Here is a 23608-nt window from a genome sequence, read left to right on the forward strand (position 1 = left end):
TTGCAAATGTTTTTATTTACATAATAGTACGTGCATTACGGGAGAATAGCTATAAAAAATTTAATTAACAGAAAAATATATACCTTTGTTTGTCCTTCAAAATCTGATCGATATATGTATGTACATAAGGGTAGACTCAAATTGCGATTTTCTGATGTCCCTGCCAAAAAAGCCATGATTTGGAATGAAAGTTGAAAGTTGAATTGAAAGTTTTAAAAAAATATGGTTTAAATTTTTATATATTACTATATAAATTAACTAAAATTTCATATTTTTTCTTTATTAAAAATAAAGCCACACTAATGTAAATACATATGTGAAAATGCTATGGAATGTTGAAAAAGGTTTTTATACTGATTAAATTTGTTTTGAAATGTCAAATAAGTTATTTGTTTACTATTTTTGCTTACACATGCATATACATATGTACATAAATGTATAAATTTGGTACAATATTGTTTATTGAATTTTGATAGTTTATATAAAATTTATCAACTTTTGAGGCTTAAATTATTAAGCAAAAATTTTCTTAATGATGATTTCGTAGAATTTTGTACCTTTGGTAGTAAGATTTTAAGGTTTACAGAGTTTTAGGTTAAAGTTGTTTATAAATAATAATAACAATAGTAAAGGCACAACTATAATGTGAATAAGCAAGCTTAAGTTAATGACAAAATCGAACGAAAAGTCTCTCAAGTGCTTAAGAAAATCCTAGGAAACTTTTATGTGGCTATAATGTACTTACGTGTATTCAAAACACTTTAGCTCCATTTGCACATTTATGTGCCACGCGTAATAAAAAAGTACATATTTCATAATATTTTATTGAAAAAAATTAATTTTCTTGACAATTTTCGCTCTTTGCTTAAGCAAATACAATTTGACGAAACTTAACGAAACTGTCTTAAGTACATTATAGTTTGTCACATACGTTTTATATGTGTTCGCACAGTTGATTAAGCTGACTTCAGTTTATGTAAGCATATTAGCGTATACTTCACAGAATTTCTGAAAGGATTTATCATAGCAATATAAATTAGTAAATTTTGAAGATAATTTTATATTATTTTGGGGCCATTGTCAACTATGAACCGATTACTTGTGAACATAAAGTTCGATTAGAAAATTTCTTGGATCTAATTACATAAAATTGTATTCAAGATTGCGACCTATACTTTAAACAAACGTGATTCTAAGGCCCATTTTTATAACTTGCCAATAACTAAGGTTAAGCTTTAATAATTTTTTTTTACATATTAATAAAAAATAAATTCAATGTCATTTTTCATATGAAGAAATTATAATAATGAAAATATTTAAAGTTCACTCTATTCCTCACTTTAATTCAAGTTACCTTTTATTATTACGAACATTAAAAACAAGTTGTTATAATGGCCTCAAATCGAATAATATATATTTTTTTGATGCGCATATACGTACGGCAAATATTTTTGTCTAAATTAAAAAAAAAATATTATTTTTAAATTCGCTATATTATTTTAAATAGTCATAAAAAGTTCTAAATTTGTCCTAATACTTCTAGTTCTAATACTAAGTTCTCACCGAACTAGATCTCAAAGGATATATGAGCAAAATCAAAAATTTTTAAGAATTGGATAACATTTTTGTTTTCAAAAATTCTTTTCCTCTGACAAGAACCATATCTAGTGGATGGATTGGACAATAGTTACACATAATAAATTTGTAAACGTTTTATTTTCAGTAATGCGCGCAAAAGTTATAGCTGTTTAAAATAATAAAATTAAAAAAATCGTCTAAAATCTGGGTTAAGGTATTTTCAAATAAAATGGTAACAGTTATTTTATAAGGACTATCAGCGCATTTTAAAATAGTTACCACAAATTTCATATTTTAAAAAATGGTCTTATAAATAAAAAAATATTTTTTCAATTTCTTTCCAAACTTAAAATTTTGCAAATAATAAAAACTAAAAACTATCAGCGCATTTTAGAATAGTTACCGCAAATTTCATATTTAAATAAATACTCCTATAAATAAAAAAATGCAAATCAAAAATCTATAATGTTTTTCAATGTATTGATATCTCAGTCGTTTTTGAAAATATAGTCATTTGAAGATATTTTCTCGTATGTTCTTATATCAAATCAAAGTACAACACAAATATTTTTTTGCTAGATTTTTTTGTCGCATTTAAAAACATAATTTTAATAATATATCATTATTATGTATAAATTAATATTGAATGTGTTTAAATTGCTAAAACTTTTGCTGTATATGTGAATTTATTTTTGAGGTTATAAAATATTTATTTAGAACTTAAAATTGCACTTCCTTAATATAATATAAAAAGAAAACTTTTATTTGACACTAATATTTCCGCATATTTCATATGACGTTATAGTTGTCTGAAAGCATAACGTTTTTTCAGAAAAAAGCTGCTAGGTACGCTTTAAAGAAGAAATTTTATTTTTCTTTCGCAAAATCTATTTATTCAATCCATCAATGTTTTTCACTGCTTTATAATAATGAAATTATTTTACGATTTTTATATGTATGAAATTTGTCTTCAGCTTAAAAATTTGTAAGAAATTTTCAAATTATAGATACATTTTTTTCTTTAGTATGAACTATAAACTGGCCCTATGTTACATTGCTTATTTTTTTGGGTCAGTTTATTTTTTATGTACCTTATATGCGATAAATATTAATAAGTCTCATGTCAGAAAAGGGTAAAAAAAATAAAAATTTTGTGAAGCCATTCATTCAGTCACATATGTTTTGACACATTTTTGTCATATTTGATTTTTTTTCAACCCCAGCCTAAAAAAGTACACAAAAAATTTTTATAATTTTTTGTTTTGTGTTGCTTCCTTTTTAACTTGACACGTTTAAGTTTTTTTATTAATATATATTTTTTTGGTATTTCATCTGCTATGAGCAAAAATTGCTACAAAGTGGAAACCAATAAAAAAAATAATAATAACGGCAACAATAAAAGCAAAAAAAGAGAAAGCTAAAAGGACACTCACTATCCACAAGGTTAAAATTTTACAAATATACACATGCAAACTTATATTTTTACACTCTCCTACACACATACATAAATGGCTTTAAATTTATACTTTTATAAAGGTGTCATATTTTATATTGTAAATGGAAATGAATGAAAATGAATTGAAATGAAAAAACAAGTACAAGTGTTAAAACTGTTTATTGGATTATAGAAAACATGTCACGTTTGAAAAAGGTTTTCATATTTTTGGTTTCCTCCCACATTTATTAGTTTTTTTATATATATAAAGTACTTCTTTTGGTAAATTTAAATTTTACTTAATATTATACAATTGATTTTATTTTAGATGTCAAGAGAAAGGCTTGTATTTCCATTGGTATTTTTTTGTATTTTAGCTATTGAAATTGATATAATGAAAATATTTTGTTATTATACGTGTCACTAATATTTCTTATGTAGGTCACTTTCAAAAAATGTTATTGAACTAATATCGTTGTCAATGCCTTTCAAATATATGACATGTAATTGAATAATTCATAATCTTGTTTTTATACTAGGGTTTGTAAGTTGTAACTTCTGGTATTTTTTAAGGAAATATAATATAGTTTATTGTGAAAAATATAACAGTATCGGATAAGCTTTGAGTTTTATATATCACTGCTGTAGAAATGATATACATATATGTATGTAAGACACTAATTCCAATTTTTATAGATAGCTACTCAGAATTACTACTTGAGTAATTTTAAAAACCTTGGGTTTAATCCAACTGTTTTTATTAAATTACAATTGTAATTGGCCTATGATTTCCCATATATTCTTAATGCATATCATACATTTTCGAATACAAATTCCTTTCTTCAAAATTTCTCGCAAAGAGTTAACAACTTCATCAAAAAAGACATTTTATTTTAAACCTTGAGTATTGTTCATCATAGCCTTAACACTATTAGTAACAAAAAAAAAAAAAAAAAAACGGAAACTAAATAAAACAACAAACGCCTTCATACAAACAAGGTATACATAAGAAATAAAACGTAAGGGCTTTTCATAAATACAAAGCTTTTTGACCTTTTATTAGATGTTTGTAATATTGTTTATATAACATTTTATTATATTTCTATACTTGTATTTATACTTATTTATTTTATACATAGCACATGGCCTTACATAAAGAGGTGGTAAAGGGTGATGGGTATATTTTCTGTACTATACGGATGTAGGTTAAATGATTATTTTTCTTTCATTTTATTTTATTTTGCTTATTTTTTTCTCGTCGACTGCATGTTCTTGAGATTGTATTTTCGTTCATATGTATGTGACAATAACCATATTGGTATGAAGCAACAAAATATGATGGTTATTTTTACTGCTGTTGCTTTAGTCATACATATACCATATTACATTAGGTGGTCATAATTGATATAGAGTTATATATCATTAAATAATTTGCATAAATATTTCACTTAAATTCAATGGACCCCTACCTGACAGTATTATTTAAATTTACTTCAGAAGCAACTCAAATGATTTTCTTAAAACTTTTTACGCTGAAAGTTTTAAATTTCGATAAATTTTTCCGCACATTGCAAATAATTTTATTTCCCAAAATTACTACCACGATGATAAGTATCCTGTCCTAATAAGCACTGAGAATTATTTTGTTAATCTTTAAATCGATGCTACGTATTTATTTTTTAAGTATCTTTAAAAGTTACCAATATACTTATTTAAATTGAATTTACTTGAGAATATACTTCTTTGGTCGCATATATTAAAAAAAGAAACTATTTTACACGCACAACTGCATACCACCCTAAAGTTTTTATATGTTTATTTTAACGAAGGATTTTTATAAAGAAGATGCTTTTGATGGTGGTATTGAATTATACACATACTGTTGACAAGCCTTAATATTGAACGTGACATTTAAAATGTTTTATGGTAAAAAAAATTATATAAAAAATACATATAAATTCTCTTATTAATTGAAAAAGGAAAAAAACAACGATGTCAGAGAGAAAATGTTGGCTGGTATACATACACATATATGTATTATTAAGTGTAATGAATTTATTTGTGGAAAAGGATGTACATATACAGACATGCATTTATGTTGTATTTTATGATTAAAATCTTTAGCGCTAAAGAAATTTAAGAAGGCAAAAAACCGACACTGGTAAACAATTAAAAGTCACATATATAAGTATATATTTAAAATAATTTAATGCATCTTAATGAAGGATTAAATTAAATTTTCGAAAAATCTGAAGACTTTTTAAGACAAAATAATTTAACATCTCTCTTAAAAAATTTTAGGAAAAAATCCAAATTATTGTATAATATGTAATAAATATTTACCAATAAAACAAATTAATATATTGTATAGCAATTTTTATATAAGGGAACTCATTTTCAAAGCTTCTTTATAGTATCCCTTTTCATTTCTTTATATATTTTTTTTGTTATTTTTTGCTTTATTTGATATCAAACCATGATATGAAATCTACAACAAAAATATAAAATTTCCAACAAATTTTTCATTGGTCATGGTCACTTTGGTTATAAACCCTTTTAAACTATTTCACAGATATTAACTTTATTTTAAATAACCAGCTCCTCAACCAACCAACCAACCATGAACATGTATGTAATATGGTATGGCAACGACAAAGAAAACAACCAAAAGTATATTTTATGCCTTTTATAGAATTCACATAAACTGTGTATGTGTGAGTTGAATGTTCTATCTGAGGCACTTATGTATGTCTGTATTTTTTGCTTTCCAAATCTGATTAAGGATGATTTTTATCACTTTTGGCATGATTTCTTTACAGTGTCTTGTGTCTGGAATTTATGTATTTATGTGTTGTATTGCGTTTGTGCCTTTGTAAATATGTGCGATGATGTTGATGGGTATTATAATCCTTACAACGAGAAATACAAAGCAATGCAAAGGAAAATGTGAATAAAAAAAAAGAAATTTTTATAAAAAAATTATAGCAATATAAAGAATATACAAGTTATTGTTATTTATTGATTGTAAAAATAAAAAAAAATATATAAATTTCTTGTATTTATCCTAAATAATGAATAGAAGGACTGAGATTGGTATCGCAGAAACATTAAAATAAAATACCTATAGTAACATGAATTTTTTAAATTTTTAGAGAAATACTAATAATATATTGTCCAGCAGAGCTCTTGTAGGTTCTTAGTCATAACGATACAAATGCAAATTTTTATGTTTATGCCAATTCTCATAATTTCACTGGGTATAGTCCTTAAGTCGTTGTTCTTCTCACAAATTCGTATAATATGCATAAATGTTTTTGTTTTTTTTTTTTTCATTACCATATAAATATTTGTTAAATCCTATTTTCCGTATTAAAATTTTACGCCATATTGGCAATTTAAGCATAAATTTAAATAATTCATCATTTTATGTCTCTAATAAAAAAATAATAAAATTATCGTAACAATTAAAAGCATTTTCATATTTTAAGCGACCAACAAATACAGTTATAAAATATTATATAGACTTTATTTGTGTTTGTAAGAAAAAATATTTATTTTTATGTCATTTCATTTTATATTTATCATCAATCATTTGAATTAACCCACTTTAACAATTTAGTATATGTTTGTATTTAAAAGAGCCATTGACAATGATAAATCAATAAAGCAAATATTGAAAAAAGAATACATTTTTAATTCACATACTATTTTGAGTCATGTGTGTGTATCTATACATATGTATAAACTATTTAAGGGTGTTTATTACTAAACTTAAGGTTGCGTTGACTTGATTCTATAATATACTAAATAATTAGATTATTATCGAATTTTTAAAATTTAAGCAGATACGAATTAAACAGGAATGAAATTTTAACGAATTTTTTAATTATCTACGAATATATGGAGATATTTTTTAGAACAATCGCTTTATTTATATACTTAATTTTTATACAATTAAAAAATATATTTTAAAAATAAAATGATTATTAAAAGACACTCTGGTGAAGATTACAAAAGAATATAGCACTCTTGCTTACTTGTTTATAATGAAAAATTAACTAATTGGTAGAACATAATAAAATAACAAACACAATATTTACTATTTTTTTTTTTTTGCCAATAATTTCGATTCTGTTAATATAAATTTTCAAATCTAAATATTTCGATATATTACAACTAATTAGCAAATTCTCCTTTCAATCCGCACATCAGCTTCATTAAGCTCCTGATATTATATATACATTTTGTATTTAATTTTAGTATACCCTTATCAAAGTATCTTATGTTGCCCATGATCTGTCAAGGATGTAAAAAAAATCATCTTTGTTTAACAGTGTTGTGTACAAGTAAAAACGCTTTAGGTTAATTTAGTTACATATTCTTTTATTTTGTGGATGGATATTTTTATGCTGTTCTAGAGCCCAGCAGTTCGGTAGAAAAGTCCGTCTAACCTTAATTGTCGCTATTTCAGTATGTGCTTGTCAGAAGTTAGTAAGCTAGATTAGAGATGTCAATATATGATAATAAACCCAGTGAAGACTCGCTTTCATAAAGTAAGTACATTTAAAAGTCTTATTAAAGACAGTCAGTTGGTTAAATGTTAATGTAATTTTCGTATTCATTGACTTTTTGTCGAACTGCTGGGTAATCTTTGAAAAACACATAAAACCATTTGTATACAAATAGACGCTGAATAATTCTCACTAACCTTTGCTTTAAATAAAACGTAGATCCCATTAAAGCTACGTTCACAATGTCAGAGAATTAAAACGAGATAGTTTTTTTTTTTTTTTTTTTTTTTTGTAAATTTTTCATTATTGAGTAACAATTACTGCCAAACTCACCGTAATGTAGTAAATCCTATGGTTTGCTATGACCGACTATATTTTCTCAATTGTTTTTAGCTTCTACTTGAATAGAAATTAAACTTATCTACTCAAGCGTAAGATAAAGTATTTGCAATTAAAAGAAAAAATAAATAAAAACCATACTAATTGTTGAAAATAAAATAAAAATAATAAAATAAAGCTCAAGAGTGCAAGAAGTAAATATATATGTATAAAGAAAAACAAAAGAAGAAAACTAAGAAACAGACTCAAACAATAACAACAACACGAGAAACAAAGCTCTTCAAACAAATTTTATATTTCATTTTGTAATACATATACATCTATTTATTTATACCAGTCAAGTTGCGAGGCAAGTTTGAAAAATAAACTGAGAAGGAACAAGTAAGAGTTCTATATTCGGCTGTGCCGAATCTTATATACCCTTCACCATGATGTGTTTAAAGCCTTTTGTACCTTTTGAAGAACGAAAAAGTACCAAAAAGTCCCCATCTATGGGTCCTCAGTTAATCCGGGCCATACAAACTTAATTACATGTTCCTAGGTTCAATATTGTAGAAATTGTAAAAAGTACCTTTTGAAGAACGAAAAAGTACCAAGAAGTCTCCTTTTACTGGTTCTCACTTAAACCGGGATATACGAACTTAATAACATGTTTCTAGGTTCAATATTATAGAAATTTCAAAAAGTACCTTTTGAAGAATGAAAAAGTACCAAAAAGTACCCTTTCATGGGTCCTCACTTAATCCTGGCCATACATACTTAATTACATGTTTCTAGGTTTAATATCGTAGAAATTGCAAAAAGTACCTTTTGAAAAACGAAAAAGTACCAATAAGTCCCCTTTTATGGGTCCTTACTTAATCCGGGCCATACATACATAATTACATGTTTCTAGGTTTAATATCGTAGAAATTGCAAAAAGTACCTTTTGAAAAACGAATAAGTACCAAAAAGTCCCCTTGTATGGGTCCTCACTTAATCCGGGCCATACATACTTAATTACATGTTTCTAGGTTCAATATTGTAGAAATTGCAAAAAGTACCTTTTGAAGAACGAAAAAGTACCAAAAAGTCCCCTTTTATGGGTCCTCACTTAATCCGGGCCATACATACTTAATTACATGTTTCTAGGTTCAATATTGTAGAAATTGCAAAAAGTACCTTTTGAACAACGAAAAAGACCCCTTTTATGGGTCCTCACTTAATCCGGGCCATACATACTTAATTACATGTTTCTAGGTTCAATATTGTAGAAATTGCAAAAAGTACCTTTTGAAAAACGAAAAAGTACCAAAAACTCCCCTTGTTTGGGTCCTCACTTAATCCGGGCCATGCATACTTAATTTCATGTTTCTAGGTTCAATATTATAGAAATTTTAAAAAATACCTTTTGATGAACGAAAAAGTACCAGAAAGTCCCCTTTTATAGGTTCTCACTTAATCCAGGCTCTACATACTTAATTTCATATTTCTAGCCAATAACAAAACATTAGTGCTGCTCTCGCTCTGCTACTCTTGCTCTGCTGCTCTTGCTCTGCTTTGCTTTTATAAACAAATTACAATAACAATATTTACCGTATTGTTATGTATTTTGTTTTTGTTTTTTGCAGTTTCTGTCTGAGCATGAATAAAAAATCTAAATTTTATATGAAATTTTCAGAGGTTGTCTCGGTTTTTTGCTCATATCTCCGTTATTTATGGACCGATTTTGCTGATTTTAAATAGCGTTCTTGCCGGTCGTATGTCTGATAGAATTATGGAAGATTCGGATCTCGCAGATATCTGGGGTCTTCTAAAAACTGATTTCAACAAACATACAGACAGACAGACAGACAGACAGACGGACATGGCTTAATCATCTCCGCTACCTATAAGGATCCAGAATATATATACTTTATAGGGTCGGAAAATTATATTATAGAAATTACAAACGGAATGACAAACTTATATATACCCTTCTCAGGAAGGTGAAGGGTATAAATATGTTGGTATTTTGAATTCGACTAGCTTAACCTAAAATGAATCCTACTATTCATGATTTCTTGGATTTTCTAAATAACAATTACTTTACCATCGTACGCTCATTCATTTGTGATATCTAAAATTTGTTTTGTAAGTCATGCAACTCAAAACAAAAACACTTTTTTACAACAATTGTGTATTTTATTGTTACCACACAGTTTTAATGATTGTTTTTCTTTTTCTTTTGTTTTATTCCATCTGTTGTGCAGTCTTCTCGATGAGCCAACTTAACATTACTGTTCCCTTTAGGCCAAACAGAAAAATAATGAAATTTTTTGCTTTCGTTTGTGTTTTTTAAAAAATAAAACATCAACAAATAATGTGGAACAATATAAAGAAATAATAATAAATTACGTGGCTAAATCAAATATTGTTTACACACTCACACAATTCCTCAGACAATAGCATGTTAAGTAATGGAACCTTTATTGTGTTTCAATTAAATTATTTTGGCGTGAAGATTGTTAAATTTAAAAAAAAAATGTATACACTTCTGTGTCGAACAGTTTAGTATAGTGTATTTTAACAAAATTATTTATAAACAAGTATGAATGTATAGTCGGACATTGCCGACTATATGATACCCTACACCAGTCAGTATGTTAAAACTGGAGATTTATACAAGAGGGCTCAAATGAGAGTAAGAATAATTATGGGCCTATGCTTATATATTTTGGTAGAGGAATTTTATATAGTTCGGTAGAGTAGTGTCATTTATTGTTCTATAAAACTAAGTTTTGCAGATTTTTGTTGGTGAAATAGAACATTTAACGTAATTATGAGCATAAGGCCCGACTCGGGGGGTACGATTGTATGGGGGCTAGGTGAAATAAAGGTCCAATTTTAACCATTCTCAATAGTTCTCGTCCTTGAACCAAGAAAAGAGTATGTGCCAAATTTCATCAAATTATCTTGAAAATTGCGACCTGTAGTGTGCGCAAAAGGTTTACATGGACACAAAGATAGACGGTCATAGCTAAATCGACTCAGAAATTGATCCTAAGCCGATAACCTTCATAATAACCTTCCCGCTATAGTGGTGTAGGGTATAAATATACTTTTTTGTTATGTTTTTTATTATTAAATTAAAAAAAATATGATAGATTTTTAAATATTTGAACGATAAAGATAAATGATGTCAACAGATTTTTTTTTCAATAGATATATATAAAAAATAACAAACAACCAGCGAGGTGAGGAAGGGAATCCTTTTAATGCGAATAATTAGTATAATAAACGTAATAAACCTAAATAGATATGAACATAGCTGTTCAACAACATGTTTCTATTAACGACAGAATTCAACTTTTACAATTTTAAAGTTAACTGTAAATGCGAAAGATTTCTTTCATGTCTATTTCAAAGAAGTGATCCAAAAATCTTTTTTAATAAAATTCATTTTGAATAAATTTGTGTAAACAATGTGTGAGTTAGTATGTTAAAATTGATTCTTGTATTGCAAATGCTTCGAAACTCAAATAATATATGACATTGTCATCAACTGAGATACAGACTAATTTAAACAAACTGAATTCTGAGAAATTCGAATTATTTTTAAATAGACATAATCATTTTTGTACTTTACATTATCCCATCTCTATTAGTGGTAGGGTGTACAAACCGGTAAAAACCATTAAATCTATATTTATTTATAATCCCTTTTCCATTAGAAATGATTTACATTTTTAATTTTATTTATATTTATGTTTTCTTTTTAATTGATACTTTAACCAACCACCTAAGGTATGAGTTATTGTAATTATATTTCACCATAAATTCATTTATTAAACAATTCTTTTTTACTATTCTTTTAATTTTATTTTAATTACCAACAACTAAAACAATTCAAGTAGTTTCCACATAAATAATTAAAAAAGCTCAATAGTCATTGAAGTGGCAGAAATAGAAATATATTAAAATAAAATTAAATTGTCGCTTTAAATTGCAATAAATTAACAAGTTAACCCCACTTAATAGTGATTACAAGCTCGTAAGTGTCCAATAAACAATAGAAAAATAAAAACATTTTTTAACCACAAAATAAAGAGGAAATAAAATAATGAATAAAATACAATAGCAAATGCAGAGAAATTGAAGAGAAAAAACACCATAAAGAAATAAATTTTTAAAATAAAAAAGAATTGGAAAGGGAGTAAAAATATGGCTTAAAGCACGGAGTTTAATTAGCTTAATTAATTAAAATACAGGGTAGTGAAACACAACAATATAAAAGAAAATTAAAATAGAAATTAAACAAAACACTTAATAGAGAGATAACCAGAGCCCTTACTGTTATGAAGGACTGTTGATTTTTATGAATATAATAAAATAGTTTGTTGTTGAACACAAAAGAAAACAAATAATAATCTATATTTTTTAACTTTTTGCATGAGTAATCGATGTAATGACTATGGTAATTTCTTTTATGAAATAATAATTACTTTTTTCAAATTTATTCTTAAGTGGCCGATTGCAGCTTGTACTTTAAGGAAAATTAAATTAGATTTTTTAAATTTAAAAAATGCAATAAATTATTACTTAATATTAATATTTAATTATTCCTATAGATAAAAAGACGAACAAATTTGTGTTTTTTTGTCGTGTCCTTAATTTTAATTTATAAAATTTGTTGAAAGTTCAATCTTAAGAAAAGTAAAAAAAGTTTTATAAATTTTTACAAATTTCCGATATATTGAAGTCTATCCATGAAAACATACGTTAAAAAATATCAATATAATTTATTGGCACACTTAGCATGTTTTTTACTTTGGTCTAAGTAATAAGCCCACTTACACATTTACATTCCATTTATATAAATTCGTAATCTGTTTTGTTGTTGTTGCTTTTACTAATAATTAGCTGATGAAATATTCTAAAAAAAATACAAAATTTGTTCACCAATTCCCTTAACATTTAAAAATTTAATTTAATATCTATTATCTACTAAAAACATATAAAAACCGCCTTAATTCCTCAAATCCAACTAATTACTTTAAGAAATAAAACTTAAAACGATAATAAAACTGCACAAATTTGTTAATTATTTCGAGCCCAAATACAAATTGACACTTTATAAAAAAAACCCTCCATAACACTTATCTTTGAGAATGTCCACACAAATATAAATGTATTTCTGTCCTGGTGAACATTAAAAAAAGGAAAACATCATTACAATTAACAGCTTGATTTTATAATAACAAAACTGTAAAACACATTTAGTATATTATCAGTAAAGTTAAGAAAAAAAGAACAATCTGCAACATAATAAATATTCTTCTTAAATAAAAAAAGAAAATAAATAAGCATTTGACAACGACGAGACATTGAAAATGTGTGAGCGAAAGGCAAAAAACAGAGGAAATAAAATATACTAGACATGCAAATAAAAGGAAACATTTGTTTTAAAAGAAAAATTTGTGAAAATCGAAAAATGCTATTAAAAATGCAAAATGACATAAAAGACCCTCTTATAAACCAAATCAAATATAATAAAGTAAACAAAAAATCTTAATGGTTAAGAAAAAATCCAATTTTAAAAGCATAAAAAATAATCTGAAAAAACAAAGAAAATACTAAAAAAAGATGTTGAAAATAATATTAATTTTTTCCTCCCCACTAGAAATTTTTTTCATAACGCTTGACATTTCCCTTTCCTTGCTTAAAGTATCAGCTGAATATGTTCTATGTTTTTGTAATTTTTTTACAATGTATAACAAGTTAAGAGAAAATAAAGAAGTAAAATTACCAACTGATAAGAATTATTAATGAGCGAATAATAGCAAATAATCTTCAACTTGAATGCATTGAAATGGGTTCATTTACAAAACGACCTACACCATAGGAAATTTCCCAAAAAAACAGAAAGTTTACTAAGTATAGAGACCATAGAATACAAAGAAGTTTTTGTTTATAATGCGGAACATGAAAATTTTGCATGTCACGTGACCTTCCCGGGGTTTTTTAATATTTCGTTTTATGTTATTTTCTTTTTTTCATTATTTCATTTAAAAGCCAGTAAATAAAAGAATGTTTATTTCATTCAAGTAATTTCTTCCGTATTGTAAGTTTTCTTTTATTTTTTCTTATTTTTTTATATTTTTTAAGCTGTTTTTGTTTTTTTTTTAGAAATCTACACACATACAAAGACTTTTCGCTATATTTTAAAACATTTTATTATAGTAGTAAGCTAATGTCAGTATATATTTTAGTAGTTGAAGCCTTATTTCTTGCATAATTTTAAAATTATGAAAGAGTTCCTTACACTGTTTCAAAAAAAAAAAAAAATAAATAAATAAATAAATAAATAAAAAAGATTTTCTTATACAAATAGTGTATTTAATTTTTTCCATATTCTTCTAGCTACATCTTTAAATAAAATATAATAAAAATAATTTAAGCTGCTTAGACAATTGAAAATATATTACATATTATAAAACATTAGTTTTATAATATGTAACATATTTATAATATGTGGATTATTATACACCTACATATGTATGTGGTTAAAATCGATCCATTAATTCACATAGCTCTTAAACACGGGAACTCTTGCGGACGACAACTAATAGTATAAATTATACTGAAAATTTTCTTAATCATTGGCTCCATACAAACCACCTTTAAAAATATCATAAACATCCAAAAATAACTTATAACCATTGGTATATACATATGTTAACTACGCAATGAAATTCTGCATAATTATCTAAGGATCTCATTTGACCCCCAGAAAATAACTTGAAGGTCAAATATGAAATGCAAACACTAATGTCGCGATCAAATTCTGCATACTTAACTTCAATGTAGACGTAAATCCCTCTACCAAGATTTATAGGAATAGGTTCTTATATACCGTTTTCCCTCTACAATGCCTCTTTTAGAAAACCTCTTTCTTTGTCAACATATTGTGAAGGTATAATTTAAAAAATAAATGCTTTTTATTAAAAAAATTGTCTACATTTTTAACATACTCACTGGTGTATTGTATCATATGGTCGGCCAAGCCAGACTATACATTCTTACTTATTGAATTTTGAAGCTCATATTTCGAAATTAAAAGTCAAACTTATACATATGTACAAAAAATTGCTGGCTTTTGTTCAAAAAATCTTTCAGAAACAGTGTAAAATATTTTATTTATTTTAATATCAAAAGTTGAAGCTGTCATTGTCCTGGTCGTCTTTTATTGTTTGCATTTGTGACTCGATCCTGCTACTACTGTTGCTGCTACTACTTCAACTCTTAACTGTCTTCGTGATAACTTACATTGTTGGAATATATTCACAAACGTTTATATTTAACCTCTTTAATATATACATACATAGCCTTTTTTTACTCTCTTTCAAACTTTTAAGAAAAAGTCTGGATTTTTAGTTTTTTACTTCTGTTTTGCCCATTTTTGTCCTGCGCGTGATTTTATTTCTTCGCCGCTGACACAATTTATATCCTGTGTGCATACAACAATATATCTTATGCTTATCACAATGTAAAGATGTCGTCATTTGTGGTTTGTGGCGTTTGCATTAGATACTGACTACAAAGAAAATAATATATAGAAAAAGAAAAATCTAAAGCTCACAGTAGTCACAGTACGAAAGACATGTACCTAAACGTATAACTGAAGAAACAATTTCATTCTTGTAATGTCTGCGTTGGTTTTGGTGCTGTTCGTTGTGTTTGGCAGTGATGGTGCTGTTGGCTTCCCGTCACTGTCGTTAGGTCTAACTGTGTGCGGTTGTGGTCTTTTTTAAAATTTGTTCTATAATATTTTATAACAGAAAGTGGCATCACCTCTATGTGGCATTAATTTGAAGACATTCTTTGTAAGTTTTGAAGATTGTTTGCTTGTAATTTTTATAACGTTTGCGTTTCCTTTTCCAAAGATAAATGTCGGCAATTAAGTTTTTCTTTATATATTTATATATATTTTTGTCGTCGAGGGAATATAGTCAATGGGGGTGTCACTTGTACTTGTATTTTATTTTATAAAATATATTTATTTCTCTTGCTTCTATGTGAAAGAAAAAAATTATACATAAGTATATATAGAATGTATATATGAAGATGTCTCGAATCATTACTGTTGTGGCTTATTGTTAATTAGCAGGGTTCTTTTTTTGCGAAGTAAGAATGAGTAAGTATATGTATATCTTTATCTATGCCATCATCATCATTATCAACACTTTGAGAGTGATGAAAAATTAGTATTTAAATGTGTCGGTCTTTTATTTTACCGGAAAGTCTGTGTATAGCTAATGTATAATATTCAGGAATATTAGGGTAGCTCCAAAAATGAAGTAACTGATGTTTGTGTTGAAAAATTAAATTTAGTTAATTTTAAAATATAATTTTTCTCTTATAATTACAAAAATATTGGCAGAAGCATCGGCATAATATTTGACACTTTGTAGGCAATGAGTATTAGGGTTTACGTTTTGAATATGTAAAATTTTTAATATTTTTGAAATAGCACATAAGTTGATGTTACGTCATTGAAACTGCCACTCTCAAATGGAATGGTGAAAATATTAACAAATTATTGTTTCTTCATACAAACTGATCCACCCTAATAATTATTTAACAAAATAATAAAAATTAAATTCAAATATATATGTGAATAAAAGAAATAACCTGTAATTTTGAAAAAGCATGAGTCCATCAATAAAAACTTTAAATTAATAAAAAACAAGTATGAATGTATAGTCGGGCGTAGCCGACCATATGATACCCTACACCTGTCAGTATGTATGTTAAAAATGGGGAACTTAAAAAAATAAAGCATTTGGTTTGTTTTTTTAACTTTATTTCGCAGTATTTTTACTTTTATTTTGGCAAAAAAAAAAGAATTTTTTTACAAGAGGGCTCAAAGGGGAGTAGGGAAAAATATGGCCCTATCCTTAAAAATGTTGATAGGGGGAGTTAAGTCTTCTTTAATAATATTTATGTAGAATTTAATAGTGTTATTAGTGTTTGTAAGTGAATTTTGACCTTTAAGTCATTTTCTGAGGGGGAGTTTGTATGGGGAAAGCCCGATCATTACAAAAATCGGTAGTGTCATTTAAAGTTCTATAAAACTAAGTTTTGTCGACTTTTGTTAACATAATAGATCATTTAAATTAATTATAAGCCAAAAGGCCCTATTTGGGGGGTACGGCTAGTCGAAATAATGGACCGATTTTTACCATTTTCAATAGGCTTCGTCCTTGGGCCAAAAGAAGCGTGTGTGTCAAATTTCATCTAATTATCTTCAAAAATTCCTTGCGCACAAGGTTTACATGGCCACCCAGCCGGCCAGCCAGACGGACGGACGGACATAGCTTAATCGACTCAGAAAATGATTCTAAGCCGATTGGTATACTTTAAGGTGGGTAGTGGACGAATATTTTTGTATGTTACAAACATCAGTACAAACCCAATATACCCTCTCCACTAAAGTGGTGTAGGGTATAAATACACTTTGTGTATTGCATAGAATAATATTTCCATCGGATACTTTAAACTAGTGCTTCATATACGCATATCAACAGCATTAACGTATTTATTCATGATGAGTGTCGTAGGTTGTATGTAGTAATATTTTATTATGAATTTATTTTCGAAACAAAAACAAAACAGTAATAAAATAATTACAAAATACAACTATACAATAATTTGGTATAGATTTTGAATTGGACAATTATTTTTCATACTATTATATTTTCAACTAAATTGCATTATTCCATAATCCAATGAATTATTTATGCAAATCTTACATACGATAAACAAATTGCATATTATTTTTTCTACATTCAAATCAACAAACTGTCATTTAAATCAATTCATGCTTTTGAATAAATGTAAACTAAGGCGGTCCCGGTTGTTTGAAGGAAAAATAAGGTGTCAATGTTCCCAACTAAAATTAAAATTTAATTGATTCTAAAATACCGTTTTTAAAGATTGTTTTTCCTGTCGTCAATAAAGGATATAAAGGCAATTTTTGAGGTTTTATGATTTTTTAATAGTTTTTTCAAAAAAATGTATAATATATTAGTATCATAAGAAAAGTCCTTGAGAGGCGCTTTTAATAGCGCCAAACTAGTATTATACTAGTATAAAATCACTAGTACTAGTTTCTATACCACCTTAATGCTTAAATTAATATTGAGTGTGTTTAAAAAATTAATCGTACCATTGGTACCAGACTTATGCTAGTACCCTTAGAACCAATTTGGTACTTTAAAGCCAGTATATTCCTAGTAATAATATTCACAAGAAGTCGCCATATTTGGTGGTTTTGCTCCTTTATAATCCTTTTATGTAGTTTCAGTTAGAAATTATTTCACAACCAGTTTTTATAAGGTTTTATTTATAAAAATACCAACAAAATGAAATAAAAAATATTGTAAGTAAACACATTTTCTTATTCCAAATTAAAGTTCGAAAAAATTCCAGTTCTATCCCTATTTCATTTCGTTATCGACACTTATTTTTTTTAAATATTTGCCATACGATAAAACAAATATTAAACTTATTGCAATTTTTAAATTTAATAGACTTACATAGGGATCTGCAAGCAAATGGACCTAATCCTCTGATCCTCTGACATTTTTAAAAATGTTGTCTATTTGCTTACAAAAGCTTTAAAAAATTATATTTCAATAATTTTAGAATCAGTCCGCAAGTGGAAACATTCACATACTTCTAGTACTAGTATTTGTTTATATAAACTCTAACCCCATTTGTACAAGTGTCTGCTGCTCTAGTAAAAGTATTAGCAGAATTAAGACAATTATCTCTTAATTTTCCACAGGAAATATATAAAATTGTGTTATGTTATTAATGATACTATAATTTCGTCATAAAGCCAAAAACTTTAAAAAAGTAACTTTTTATTCTTTACCAATATTACATTATGACAAACATTTTTAGAAATAATTTCTAAAATAAACTAAATTTATATTTTCGATAGCAACATTAACAACTTCCATTTTTGGGCTCTCTTAATGTACATATGTATATACGTACCTATCTATGAAATATATGAAAAAATTTTAATAAAGTCTAGTGTAGAAAAATTAATACTATTGAATATAAATGCATTCATATAGATATTTGTAAAACTGTATATATATTTGTATATGAAAAAAATTGTAGTAATTTAAGCGTATATATTTATGTATTTATATTTACGGTTTTTATGATTACTATCATTTTTGTTTTTTCCAATTTCCCAATATAAAATTAGCTGATGATGTCTTGATTTTTCAATGAATATACCCTTATTCCAATTTTAAAGACAATTTGATAAATCCTAGTACATATATTTCCTTTATTACCTTGTACCAAGAAGCAACTCTACTATTCAGGCGTTTAATGTCACTTCTGATTGACATTATCGATTCATATTGTATTTTATGAATTACTAAAATCTTTGATGGTGTATTAGAGGGTCCCGAGGAACTGCTTTTTTAAAAACTCATTTAGACATACCTCTTCATCGTTGCGTATTAGAGTTTTTTAGATTACTTTGAAATTTATATTTAACAATTACATTATTAAAAAAATTTAATACATGGGTTCCCGATGTCCGATTTGACTAAAACTAAAGAATACACACTAGTTTATCAAATCTTTACAAATCTTTACAAATCTGACAATTAACTCTATATTTTTCTCCTAAAGGTCCAATTTATGATTTTGAAAAAAAATTATATATAAACGAGATTATTAATTTTTCATCTATAGAAATTTTTTTGTTTTCACAGTTTAAATGAAAATATCAAAGATAAATTAAGTTTTTATTATGACATATAAATGAAATATTAATATGTATTACTGGTCAATAAAAAAAAATATATATAGGACAAGTAAAAAAGTATACATAATTTTTTGACGAGTTGTTCAATATGTTACAAATGACAAGACAATATTACTGTACGACATTACACCAAACATACTTTACTAAAATATGTATGTATATGGAGTTTATATATTTTATGTCACTCTGACAAATAAATCTACTTAATATTATGCATGTAATAATTTTACAAACTTTTTTCAATTTTCAACAAAATAAAAACTATAAAGGAACAAACATGTAAATTCCTGTATTCATAAATGGTTAATAGAGCTATTATTGGTTTATTTTAAGAATTTAGTGTGGAAAAAGTAAATCATAAACCATCTTAAAGACAACTTCATAAAGTTTAAACACTATAAAATATATAATAACTTTGTATACAAAAATTCCCCTGTGTACCTTATATGTTATACAGTTTTTAACAAACCTATTATATTCATCAATTCAAATAGAGTACAAAAGAATTACATAATATTTCAACTCTTTTATGTCAAAAAATGAAATAATTTAATTCACTTTTCGCTTGTCAGTCAAGTGAACTGTAACAGTTTAATACACATGCATACTTTTACACAAAAACATACATAAACAGGATGCGAATGATGTTTATAAAACAACAGTTAAAAATAAAATAAAAAATCATTTAATTCACACAAACAAGTAAAAATAAAATTAAAAAAAAAACGCTTGAACAAGTTGTCTGACAGCAAATTTAAATTGTGGTCAATACAAAAACTGAAAAAATTAAAAAAAATTACATAATTAAGCAATTTAATTAAAATTCTGTAAGCATTTTAAACAATTTATTAATTTTTTTATTTTCCAATTTTTATTGCAGTTTTGATGTACGGGGGAGACCTTTCGAGAAGGCTTTGTATTGGTCTGATACAAATTCATTTGGTCCCCGAGCTTATTTCGTGACAAGTAAACAACCTGCCAAATTACAAGTTGACAATATACAATTAGACGATGAGGGAGTGTATAGATGTCGTGTTGACTTCCAAAATTCACCTACACGGAATCATAGAATAAATTTAACGGTTATTGGTGAGTAATATTTATTGCTGTATTTGAGCTCATTGTGGTAGCGATTGAAAATAATGTATTATAAACAATCAACAAAAGTGTTTTTTGCTGCTTTAAACACAATAGAATTCAGACGGAACAAGTTAGAATTGAAAATATTTTATGCTTCCTTCAAAATGAGAGAACAAAAACGAAATTCGACTTAAACAGTTTCTACAGGGACTATGAAATTGTTAGTCCAAATTAGAGCTACTGATGTTAAGTAAACAAGTTTTATGGGAACTAAAATTATTCCCAAAGTTTATGAATAAAATGGTCGATGCGATTTAAAATTTCATATAATTTGATAGTGGGTATTTAAGATTCGGTACAACCGAGCATATTTTTTTGTTTATTATATTTAATTTATGCACTAAATTATTTGGAGTATTTTCTTTAATACTTAACTTTTTATTTCAGTTCCTCCACATCAAATCTTGGTATACGATGCATCAGGTCGAGATGTTGCCGGTGCAGTGGGTCCTCTATTTGAAGGCGACAATATTGTGCTGACATGTGAAGTTCGTGGTGGTAAGTAAAATGGTTCTTTTAATTTTTTATTTATATATACAGTGTTGGTCATAGATATGATAAAAGTTGAGCGTTTTTTGGTAAATAACGAAATATATTTACTAAAAATTTAACATCCAAAAGTTTTCTTAATATATTAATATAAAAATAAAAAAAAAAATATTTAAAAATACAAAAAATTATTTTATATTAAATTTTCATTGCGATTTCGTGACGAAGAATTAATATAAATAACTATAAACATGAATTTGCGGTTGTTAATTTGTTTGTATGCAAATAGAACTTTTGAAAGGTAGCATTTTTGCTCGATCTATGTCGTGCCATGCCCACAAACAAAATATTTCTTAAATGCCCATATTTTAGACATTGTCACTTTATTAAGTAGAGTTTCCTCGCACTTACGCAGTCGTTTTTTATTAACTTTGTGTTCTTGGTAGCGAATCACATTGGGTAAAGGTAATATACTAGTAAATGCCACAACACACTTTAACGTTTATTTTTTATTATTCGTATTTTCTTCTTACTGATTTTGACCTGCAGACATATGCGGTGTCGTAAATCTTTTAAAAAGTCTCTAAAGATATAAATGTACAAACATGGACAAACAAACTTACACACAAACAAAATCTAAATATACAAACAGAATATTCATTAGACCTGTCCTTCAAAAAGTAATCAATTAAAATCAAAGATTTTTTTAATTAAGTAAATCTAAAATTAGTTAATAAATATATTAGTGTTATCAAGCAGGAATGGATAATTTTATATCTTTTTTGACTTTTATTATTGTTCTTTAAAGAATTTAAGAGAATGAATATCAAATATAGTATATATCAATAATTTTTTAAGGACCTTTATAATAATCATCTATGTTTTTATATTTTCTGTTAGTTGGAATATTTAGGAAAAAAAAACATTGTTACAATATAAAATATTGAAAAATTACTGCATTACTTGGCAAACAGCAGTAGCGGCAACTATAATATTATACATTCGTGTACAATTTTTCTGGCTATAAACTTATGCTTCATGTAGAGCCATTTTCCAGCATATTATTTTTAACTAGCAGCAGCCAACATTAGAGGTGTAGGTATTTTATACACAATACTACACAGACCTAAAATCGTGTAGTGTACTGGGTACTATAAATCATAATTTTTCTGACAACATTTCAGGGACTATGTTGTGTTTTTGTATATATTTAAGTATTTGTAGTACTATATATAAAGCAGCGGTGTCTGTGCATAATAAGCTTTAAAATTTTATTGCAACACATGGAATTAATATGAATGTTATTTTCTTGTATAATTTTATTAGGATTTTTTACTTAAAAAATATACATGAAATAGTATTTTGCTTAAATAAATATTAGTATAAATTATATAGGATAATATATGATTTCATATTTAAAAAATATTTTGTATGCCAATTTTTTCTTTTATAAATCATTTAAGTTATATATAATAAACAAACTACCTTTAAATTTAAACTTTTTTAAAATATAGTAAAATAAAATGGCAGAGAATTTAATAAATGTAATTTTTTTCATACATATTTTTATATGTATATGTAGATAATTTACTTTTTTAATGAATTTAAATTTTTTATGATCATTTGAAATTATCTTTACTATTAATGATTTATTTTGCTGAAATTTAGAGTTAAATACATTGTAAGAATGCTAAGATTATGATATCTTAAAAATTATGTCTAAACATCAATACGCTTAAGGCTATTAATACGCCTTAATTAAAAAAAATAATTTAACGATTTGAAGTCCTACATTGTTTAAAATATTTTTCTGTATATCCGTATTATGTGTTTGAGCTGATGTTTGCAACACAAAAAATATTGGTCTTACACCCACCTTAAAGTATAAAAATCGGCTCAGAATCACTTTCCAAGTAGATTTAGTTATTTCCGTCGGTCCATCCGTCTATCTGTGTGTCATAGCAAACATTGTGCGCACGCTATCGATCTAAATTTACAAGAAAATTTGATGATTCAATATAGTTGAAATTGTTCCATTATTTTGCCTAGACCCATGCAACCCATTCAAGTAGGTCTTTTGAACTCATACTTATATGAAATGATTTTGTAAATCAAACATAAAAAAGCGACAAAACTAGTTTTATTAAAGCTTAAAAAACGTTGCCGATTTTAGTAATGATAGGACCTCATTTGACCCTAGCCTCCATAGAAACACTACTTCAAAAAATGTCTTCTAGATCAACCATAAGACCACTTGTAGGTAATTCTTTTCCTACATATTGTAAAGTATTTTGCAAT

At 26.4% G+C, this 23608-nt stretch overlaps 1 protein-coding gene across 1 annotated transcript in view; it reads left to right on the top strand.

The window, feature by feature from the left end:
- LOC124419858 overlaps positions 1–21444 on the top strand; it is a 200648-nt gene extending 179204 nt beyond the window's left edge. The window contains exons 5-6 of the mRNA XM_046950701.1: positions 20562–20770; positions 21209–21444. Coding sequence (XP_046806657.1) covers positions 20562–20770; positions 21209–21327 — 328 coding nt within the window. The 3' untranslated portion in view covers positions 21328–21444. The remainder of the gene's footprint in view (positions 1–20561; positions 20771–21208) is intronic.
- Positions 21445–23608: the final 2164 nt, after the last annotated feature.

Source organism: Lucilia cuprina, chromosome 4 (assembly GCF_022045245.1).
Source record: "Lucilia cuprina isolate Lc7/37 chromosome 4, ASM2204524v1, whole genome shotgun sequence".
Classification (NCBI taxonomy): domain Eukaryota; kingdom Metazoa; phylum Arthropoda; class Insecta; order Diptera; family Calliphoridae; genus Lucilia; species Lucilia cuprina.